Raw genomic sequence first — 10,700 nt, 5'->3', positions numbered from 1 at the left:
TAACACAATGGAATGCTAAACATGGTCACGTTAGCAAGCCATATGATAACCGACATGTATCCGCTCTCCAACCCTTCCGATCTCCTCTCCCGTTAGCTTAACGGCCTTCCGGCCGCCTTCTAGACCCTCAACATGGCTTACCCGAAGTTTAATATCGACTAAATTAAGTTGGAAGTCGAATCCCCCCTTCTGGTTAGCTGAAAATCGACTTTTATAACCCTTGTAGCCGACTTACGTACGCTGGGCGTAATGAAGATTTCTACGCGATTGAGTTTATCCGATGCCAGCAATTATGCGGGGCGTACGTGTGAATTATGTGGGGCGTAATCGTTCCTCCAGCATTTTCCTTTCTTTTAACTATTTAAGCCCGATTTCCGCTTCAGTCTTTTCTTTTGTCTTCAGTCTTTTCTTTTGTGCTTTATCGACAACGAATAGCTGCAAATCACAATTCAAAGCATTATGAGTACTTTTTAGTTCTAAAAGAGAATAATAAAGGCCAAAATATTAAGATATGACACATATATATATATATATATATATATATACACACATATCAATATCATACTTGGTAAAACAACTGAAAGTGTAATAAATCCTTGTGCATGCGGGTTATTAATCACATATGACTGATATTATAACTGACATGTTTTAACTTGTATTCCCCCCCCCCCCCCATAAAAGCGTGTAAAAACATTTAAAAGGTTAATTCAGGGTATGAAGTCACCTGTTGTAAGCAGATCGGACGAAAGTGCCGGTTGGGTGCTCGGTGTCAAGTAAAGACTTGAACACACTTGGTGACCTATTAACATATGATGACATATGTTTACATACAATTAGTAAATATAATACTAATTTAAACACGTATACGCATCCTAACATGCGAAAAACACTTTGGTCAAGTGCTAGGAGTGTCGCGGGTAACATCTAAAGGAGTGTATGGCCTAGTTAGGGAGTTTACTCTTCAAGAGTAAACTCTTCATAGAGTTTACGGCCCTAAGACCTTATCCCCATGAGTTTACGGTCGTAAACTCAAGGGTAGTGTGTTCTTTGATGCATTAAGGTCTTATAACACTTGAGGAACTAGGCTAGGTTCAATTCTAGGTCATAGGAAGTGGTTTAGGCACCAAATGGACCATTTTAGGGAGTTTACGGTCCATGACCACTCCTTGAGGAGTTTACAGACGTAAACACATGATTTTACGGACGTAAACACATGATTTTACGGTCGTAAACTCATGTTTGCCCATTTCTTTGGTTGTTTGGTGGTTCTAACTCATGCATGCAAGGTTCTAGTCACTTATGTGAGCATAGGAAGGTGTTAAAGGCACTTAAACACCTTGGAAAGGTGTTTACGGTCTAAGGAGGTGTTCTTGGGGAGTTTACTACCTTAAACACATGAGTTTACGGCAGTAAACTCATGTTAGTCCATGAATCATGTTTTTGGTGCATCAAACGAAGGATTACAAGGCTCTAGGCACTCATGGAAGCTTTTGGAGGTGTTTGAGGGGTAGTTTAACACTTAAATAAGTGTTTATGGTCCATGAAGATGGGTTTATGGTCTAAGGATGTTCTTAGACCGTAAACTCATGTTTACTCCCCATTTGGTCCGATTTTGGTGTTCTAAGTCCTTTCGTGTAAGCCTCTAAGTCATAACTAAGCTCCATAAGTAGTTTGGAAGGGTTTTTGAGCATTAAACCCCATTTATGAGTGTTTACGGTCCATGAAGGTGTTCTTGGACCGTAAACTCATGTTGCTGAGTGTTTTGGGTAATTTAAACACGAATTTGTAAGCTAGATAAGATAAACAACAAGCTAGGAGGGTTAACTTACCGATTTGAAGCTCGAAGGGGCGATTTTTGACCAAAACCTGTTTTGTAGAGAAAGAAAGTAGAGAGAGAGAGAGAGAGAGTCTAAGGTGGGAATGAAACCCACTCAACCCTTATATAGGGTGGAGCTTATGGTCTGGTTGGGGTTCGCCTGACACCAACCGCGAACGGGGTTTTTCACGACTACCGTTAAACACGACAACATTTTAAAATTATACCACCTTAATTTTGGTTCGCTTGACGAATATTATTTAAAATATTCCAACGGGTTTAATTCCGGTCAAAAATATTTTTGGGATGAATTTGGCTAATTTTTGACGTAATTAATTTCGACGTTAAAACTAACGGAAATTTTTGGGTTGTCACAAACTTAAAAACGTACCTTTCCGTCAGGACTCTCGTAATCCCACTCGACGAGTCGAGATCAATGAGAGCCTCGCCTTCGTGGAAGAACCATAGTAATCATGGACCAAGAGGTCAGGCGAACAAGGCAAAACCGCCTCCTATTAGTGAAGGTTCGTTGGGATACCAACCGAGGACCCGAATTCACTTGTGAGCATGAGAAGCAATCGATTAAGAAGTATCCCCACCTCCTTCCTCAATTATTCATGCCTACTCTTTACCTAAATTCTAATTTCGGGATGAAATTCCCTCTAATGGGGGGATGATGTGACAACCCAAAATTTTCCATCCAGTTCAGTCAAACACTTCATTAAAAGTCAAACTCATTGTTGTTATCTTTTAGCACAATTAGGAGTATATTTGAGCGTTCTGAGCCTTGTACACTTAAGGAATAAGTGTCGGGGTGTATCGGCTAAAGTTATAGCTCAAAAAAGTGACCTTAAACACCCCTGCAAGGAGTTCACGGCCAACACATGGGAGTTTATGGCCGTAAACTCCATGTGGGCCATAAACTCTTGCTTATAAGATGATATGCTGGTCATTTGTTCATTCCTTCCTTCCCTTTTGCTGAAATCCTCTCAAGTATCATCCCGATCTTCGTCCCCGATCTTCAAATCTCGTAAGCTTATTGTCTTAACTAGTTGATATCTTACATGAACTAGTAATCTTACATGATTTCATCCGTGAAATCATTCCATTTTGTAGATCTTCAAGTTCCACCAAGAACACCAAGAACACACACTAGTGTTCTTGACCAAAACCGACCATTCAAGCTCCTAGATCGTAAGTACTCTTGTTATAACTCATTGAACACTAGGTTTATCATGTTTAGGGCTTAGAAAACATAAGGAATCATAGGATTTAAGGAGTTTATGGCCAAGACAAGTTCTTGGGCTGTAAACCCTTTTTAAGGGTGCAAATGACACCCTAACACCTCAGTAAGCCTTGGATATTAGCGTAGAACCTTACACCATTGAACTAAGGACTTCATTACACGATTTGGTACTTCATACCATGAGTTTAAGGTCGTAAACTCATGGGGAAGTTTTCCCAGGGCCGTAAACACCATACAAGGCCATTCTTGGACCTTAAACTCACCCAACCTCTTGTTTAAGCCTTGGAACACTTAACCACTTAAGTTATAATAGTTTTAAGCCTCATTTGATGACCTAATTGAGAGTTTAAGGCCAAGAGTAAACTCCCATGGGCCGTAAACTCCAACAAACATGGTCCATTGACCATAAACTCCCATATGAGGCCTTACACTCCTTTGTTGCAACCCGATAGCCTCCTAACACTTTGACCAAAATGTTTTCCTCACATTAGGATGTTTATACATGTTTAATTAGTGTTATAATCACTAATTATATATATAAATATGTCTTCATATGTTATTAGGATCATTGTGTGTGTCTAAGTCTTCACTTGACACCAAGCACTTATCCGACACTTCCATCCGATCCGCTCACTGCAGGTGAGTTCATACCCCTTAATTAACTTTTTAAATGTTTTTAAATGTTTATAAATGTTTTATAGGGGGAATACAAGTTGAGACATGTTTGTTTATTAAATCAATCACATGTGACTAATAACTAGCACGCAAATGGATTTACTATACGGTAACTGTCTTACCAAACAGATTTCTTCAAATGACTTTCTTAAACGTTTTTACATGTTTAAAACTCTTTATCAAACTGTCTTACATATTGTAAGTTTCCTTTCAAACTCTGTTACAAATGTGTTTTCAAACAAAGGTTTTCCTTATACTTAAACTGTCTTATCAAACAAAATACTTTCAAATCGTTTTATAAACTGACATCAAGTCATCGTTTCTTAATATTAAACTTTTCAAAGGTTTTACAAAACTTCTTTTATACTTTTATATTGTAAAATGCATGCCTAGATATGTATAGTTATATAAATAATGTTTAAAGGACTTAGGACGATTAGCTCACTTTATTTCCTTTTCCTCGTTGGGATGTGGCCTTAGGGCATCGGTTGCTCGTCCGAATGTCATCTAAATATTAATTATATATCATGTATACATATATAGGTATAAAGGTTCCATTACTCAGTTCAGTACCTTTGGGTAGCAAAGGTATACTTCCGGTTATACTCATATAGTACTAGTAACTATAATAGGTGTAGTTAGGAGATACTATTTACCATTCCAAGTACAAGGAATCACACAAGAGTCAGTTCATTCATGAGTTTATACTAATACATTACATGTTACATTAATACGTTCACATAGATACGCTTACATGAATACGTTTACATAGATACACTTACATGAATACATTTACATAGATACACTTACATGAATACGCTTACATGAATACGTTTACATAGATACGCTTACATGAATATGTTTACATAGATACGCTTACATGAATACGCTTACAATACACGATAACAGAACTAACATAACAAGGTGCTATAGCATGGAACAAGTTCAGGATCTAACTATACCAATGAATCACTATTGCATTGTGATTATTATATTGGGTATACATGATCATAGTAATGTAGATGTTCACGGCTTGCAGAAATGCAGGTTCGTGTTTGGTTCCCAGAATCTCTTGATAGAGAGCGTATAGTACGGGTTCTAGCCATCACATTATGCCTTAACCCTCAATTAAGGCAAATTAGTACAAAGTAGTCACTTATTACAAATACTACAGTACTTACACGTTGCATACGAAAACTGCAAATGGATTAAAAATCCGGTTAATATATTATTAACACCTTTACCATGTGCCACATTCACATAATCGATGAGGTAGAAAATAATATCAATAGGCATACAGTCGGGTCTTGGTAGAAGGCTACTTTCAAAACGGTCGGGTCTTGGTAGAATGCTACTTTCAAAACAGTTAGGTCTTGGTAGAAGACTACTTTTTATACTAGTAGGAATCATAGGGATTTTCTAGGGTTTTCAAACGTCTTCAACTACTTACAAACATTTTCATACTTATACAAACTTTTCTCCAAATGTTTACAAGTCTTTACTTTCCAGTTTTACAAATCAAAGACACATTAATACTTATGAATTCACCAGCTTTATTGCTGATACTCGCTTTCAAAATAACTTGTATTCTCAGGTCACAAATAGACATGTACGACGACCAGATTTTGTGAAGACGGAGAAATCAAGACCCCTCTTTTATTTTGAGTAAATATTATGTTGTCTTATATTATGAAAGAACACATTTGTAATTAAAATTATACTATTAATGCAATGGATGATGTTGTTGCTTGTTTACTACTTTACATTGTTGTGATACATTACATGACGTCCTCCGCCCCAAAACGTTTCCGCCGTTCCTGGTTTTGGGGTGTGACAAATAGTGTTTTGGACCGTTAGGTCTTTACTTTGTAACTTATGTTGTGTATTCATTATGACATCCATCGAGTTTTATTATTTTGAAAAAAATCAATTGTACTCAAAACGATTTAATATATTGAGATTTTCCGCAAACAAAAATAACATGGTTTGAAAGCGTAAAGAAAAGTTTTTTTTTTTCAATTTAGGAAAATAGTGGATGTCACATTGATAAAAAGGGGAATACACTTAGCGGGGTTAAGGGTAGCAAACTAGACATAAGTGTGTACCCTATCAAGATTGTGAGGTGGCGTGATAGGTTTGAATATACCTATAGGATAAGAACTTAAGCCAAAAGAGTCGTCGAGTGGTTCTTCTAGACAATCACTTAGGACATGATCCTTGTAGTGGGTGGACTGTAGTGATGTTGGCAATGCGGTGGGTCGACTCAAACATCAAGTGGGATTTGGGAGGTGTAACACGGTGGAATTGGCATCGCTTGTACCGATCCTTAACGACAACATGTGTACTAGTATATGCAACATCGAAGTAGCAAAGACAACGAATCAAGGGTAATGTTACGGGAGAGAGTCGTGTCGCACTTAGTGCATTCGGACGCGCCGGTCATGTTAGTAGGGAATGGAATACTTACCTTGGTGTTAGTGATTAATATTATCTTATAATATTATAGTGATTAAGAGGATAACAATCATTAATGATGAAAATGAAGATTAATATTATCTTATAATATTATAGTGTAATTAAATGTAAAGACTCTAAAGAAGAATAATATTTGAGGATTATTATGTTGGTTATATGATGTATCTAATACCATGCTATCCGAGTGTTTGAATGCCCTTTTATATGATGTTTCGTTTGACACATTTAAGATATGTACGTTTCATAACATCGTACTTATGATTAACTTACTTAGCGTATGTCGACACTTCTTTCTTAGCTTGTTGCGTTTGCATTGTATTGGTACAAGTAGCATGATTTGATGGCTCGGTGAGGATGAAACTGTTGGGTTGTTTTATTTAGTATTAATTTAGTAATGATACTATTTTGGACATGCCATTGAGTTTTCATTTACTTTTGGCTTTAAAAACTTGTTTGATGTTAGTTTTGTGAACTTAAATCTTGAAGGAGGTTATTTTTTATATTTAAGTAACATTGGTGATGTTTTCAAATAAACTTTTAATAAGACTTTCGTTGCATTATTTTGTTAACAATTTTTTTAAATAAAAATCAAAGTTTGGGTGAAAAATCATGGTGTTACACAGATCCATGTCCGAGTTTTTCGGTTCTTGTTCCGTTGGACCGGTACAACTTTAAGTGTATATGGTACAACTAGTTGAAGCCTTATTGAAAATTAGTTTATCTATTACGACTATAGAGGTAAGTATCTAGACCAAATCGGACCAAAACCAGTTCGAACCAGCTCTTTGACCAGATCGGTTTTGCAGAAATCGGTGGATTTTGGACAATAAAAAAACTAATAAATAAATAAAAGGGTAAATTACACCAATCGTCCCTCGTGCATATGTCAGAAAGCGTGTTTAGTCCCTATTTTCAAAAATTAACTCGGACCGTCCCTCGTTTGGTTTAAACTTGCATGTTTCATCCCTCCTTAGTTTAAATCTGCACAATTCATCCTTTGCTTAACATAAAATGACTATATTGCCCTTACTCTTTTATTTTGTTTATATAAGAAAAATAGAAAATAAATTTTAATCCTTTATTTTTACAGTTATTAATAATTTATAAACAATTAAACCTATCACCCCACCCCCGATTTACCTAGAAATACATTAATTCTCCATTCACACTCTTCATATCGCCCTCACCTCACCTTAAACTCAAAATCCAGCGACCAGAGATACAACCACCGCCAGAACCTGCTTGACAATCGCCACTAACCACCTCCTCACTTACCTTCCTCGATTCATGTCGGAAATGTGGAATCAACCACCAACAGACTCAACTACCCAATTTCTTGAAATCGACCATCGTTATTTTCAGATCTACAACTATCTCATCGGAAAAAGAATAAGAGCAATCCTCTTTGCAGCTCGGACATTAACTAAAGGAGACATCGCGACCACTGTTGACTTCCCCTGATCGATCCACCAAATCATCTGGCGACCATGAATATCAACGATTTCTGGGACCCGACTTGCGGCGGTCAAACCCTAGATCTTGTTGGTGCCTTGGGTTTTTCCGACCAAACCCCCATCTCCTTCTCCTTCATTTTCTCCCCACAATTACACCTCATATATGACTGTTCAGTAGAAATCGAACTAATATCTGATTGATTAGGCTTCAAATCATAAGAAATCGAATGTGCATCATAATTTTTTTTTCATATGGGGGTTTCTTCTTCAAATTCATACGAAGATATAAACCAGATTTGTAGTTTTTGTCTATGTATGTATGAGTATTCGTTTATGTAAGTATTGATTTATGAATTTGATGTCGTGAATGGGTTTATGGATTTGATTTTTTAAGTAGCTTTGATGTCTTGAACGGATTTTTCGGGTAGCATTTTTTTGGATTAGAACACGGATTACATGTGTTTTCTCGAGTAACAGAGGTAGCGGTGGCGCTCGCCGAAGGTTAGTGGTGGTGGTGATCGGAAGTGGTGATGGTAGTCGGAAGTAATTTTCTAATGGCTGAATACAAATGGCCCACATATTTAATAAATAATAATTTTAATGGCATAGTAATTAATAATTAATAAATAAATCAAAAATAAGTAAATAAGGGCAAAAATGCCATTTTATGTCCAGAGGGATGAAATGTGCAAGTTTTAAACAAACGAGGGACGGTCCGAGTTAATTTTCGAAAATAAGGACTAAATACGCTTTCTGGCATATGCACCAGGGACGAATGGTGTAATTTACCCTAAATAAAATCATTATATGTCAATAACTCAATACAGGCCTTAAATATAAGTTTCAAACATATACGCGGTTTCCGGCAATACCCCACCTCTTCCACACCCCAACTATACAAACAACAGGACATATACACCACCGCCTTCTCCTACAAACCCACCTCACATGCAATGGCCGATCAGAACAGGCCCGTCACCGGCTACCCCGCTCCGCCTGCTTCCAACGGCTATCCTACCAACACTGCCACTGCATACCCTTACGTTGCACCGCCACCACAGAATCAGGGCGCATACTTCAACGTTTCTGCCAACCCTTACTACTCCGATCCCTATGCCAACCAACAACGTGCCACCTTCATCCGCCGCATCTTCGCTGTCTTTATTGCTTGCATTATCATCATCGGGACCATAGTGTTCATCATGTGGCTCATCCTCCGCCCCCAAGTCCCTCAGTTCCGTTTAGATACCCTAACCCTATCTAACTTCAACATGTCATCAAACTCCCTGATTTCCGGCACTTGGGACGCTCGTTTCACTGTACGTAATCCTAACTCAAAGATCGTTCTCTACTACGATCACATCGAAGCTGCCGTCTTCTACAAATCCGAATCGATTTCGGAGACAACAGTGCCGCCTTTCGCACAGGGAAAGAAAAATGAGACGACTGTTCGGGCAACTTTCGTTTCCGCGTCCGCCTATGTCGATGATCGGAATGGTATCAGTAGCGAGAGATCTCGTGGCACGGTAGACTTCAATTTGAGGATGATGGCTAGGGTTCGGTTTAAGGCTGGTGCTTGGTGGGCTAGACGGCGGATTCTGAAGATTTATTGCCCTAATTTGTTAATTGGGGTTTCTACAAATAGCACCGGTGGATCTTTGTCTGGTGGCTCCAAGAACTGCAGGGTTGGTCTGTGATTACAAGGTACTTTATCATGCTTTTCTGAAACCTAATACAGTTGTAGTCGAGATCTTCTGACCTTTTCTTAGTATGATATGTACAGACTGCTGTTTTTTTGTACCTTTCTTTTGAATATATGTATTCAAATTCGTTTTTCATCCTTCTTGTGTTTCGATATGTGTTCATTCATCTTCCAATGTTGAGTTGGTATTGAGATTTAGTAATAATCTCAATACACATTCATGAAAGTAATAATCCTATAAAGCCCAAATTTTGATTTATTTTCTTTCCTGTAGATGCAAAATTTCATAATTTTGGTGCTCTATGTTGATATAAATCTGTCCTGGTGTTCTCAAGTCACCTTTTGTTAAAACTGTCTAAATAGCAACTTTCAGTATGACAAAAAGAAATATGAGCACACTTCGTTTGCTTGCTTATGATAGCATCCTACTTCTATTTCTTTATTTCTTTCTGTTACCACATTGTTCTTTAATACATAAAGCAAGAGCGGTTGGCTGTCCCACTCGCAATTATTGTTCCTTTGACATTTGCAGACAGTTAGCACTTGCTGGTTACAGTCTAATGCTTGCCAAACATAGTATTAACCGTTTGTTTAGATGCATCTTGTTGGGTACATGTGAAACAAAAAACTTATTTTGATAATTCAATGGAGGATCTCCTCTATTATATTCTTATTATTGGATTGGATATTTGGATATTTGAATATGCTTTAGGTTTTAAAGTTCTTTGTTTTTTTTTTGGTGATTGTTGTATGTGAAATCGTTGGTCAAACGAGTATTCTACTGACAAGTTTCAAAACTTCTGGCCTCTGTTCTTAGTCCTATAAGAAATACATTTCTATTGCAGTTTTTTGTAATTGAACATTTCTATTGCAGTTTTTTGTAATTGAGTCCTCAGTCCTAGTCCAATTTATAAAACAGTCATCATGTTTTGTTTTGTTTTCTGATTGTTGGAACTTTATGGCAAAGGGATAATTACTTAAAAAGATAATATATTTTTCGATTTGTACACATTTGGTCACTGAGCTTTTTTTCGTTCACATTTACCCTTCAACTTGTTAAACTCTACATATATAGTCTTTATGACCGGCTACTTCAGGTTAGCCGGTAAAAATGACTTAATATGGTAATATATTTCTTACTTTAACACATTTAGTCTTTAATATTTTTGGAAACATTTCATTCTTAATATATATATATATATATATATATATATATATATATATATATATATATATATATATATATATATATTGCAAAATAAGTCATTTTTGTTTTTGTACTTATTTAGTACTTATGAATGATTTCTTAAAGTTTTTCCCATTACATCTTAC

General features: G+C 36.9%; 1 protein-coding gene across 1 annotated transcript; it reads left to right on the top strand.

The window, feature by feature from the left end:
• Nucleotides 1-8,513: 8,513 nt before the first annotated feature.
• Nucleotides 8,514-9,504, top strand: LOC111911667 (NDR1/HIN1-like protein 10). The gene has a single exon (XM_023907419.3). It carries the CDS (start codon nt 8,620-8,622, stop codon nt 9,361-9,363), a length of 744 nt encoding a protein of 247 aa, XP_023763187.1. The 5' UTR covers nt 8,514-8,619; the 3' UTR covers nt 9,364-9,504.
• The last annotated feature ends 1,196 nt before the right edge of the window (nt 9,505-10,700 follow it).

The sequence above is a fragment of the Lactuca sativa genome, chromosome 2 (genome assembly GCF_002870075.4).
Source record: "Lactuca sativa cultivar Salinas chromosome 2, Lsat_Salinas_v11, whole genome shotgun sequence".
Taxonomy (NCBI): Eukaryota; Viridiplantae; Streptophyta; class Magnoliopsida; order Asterales; family Asteraceae; genus Lactuca; species Lactuca sativa.
The sequence above is the reverse complement of the archived record's forward strand: the minus strand, read 5'-3'. Positions and strand labels throughout refer to the sequence as shown.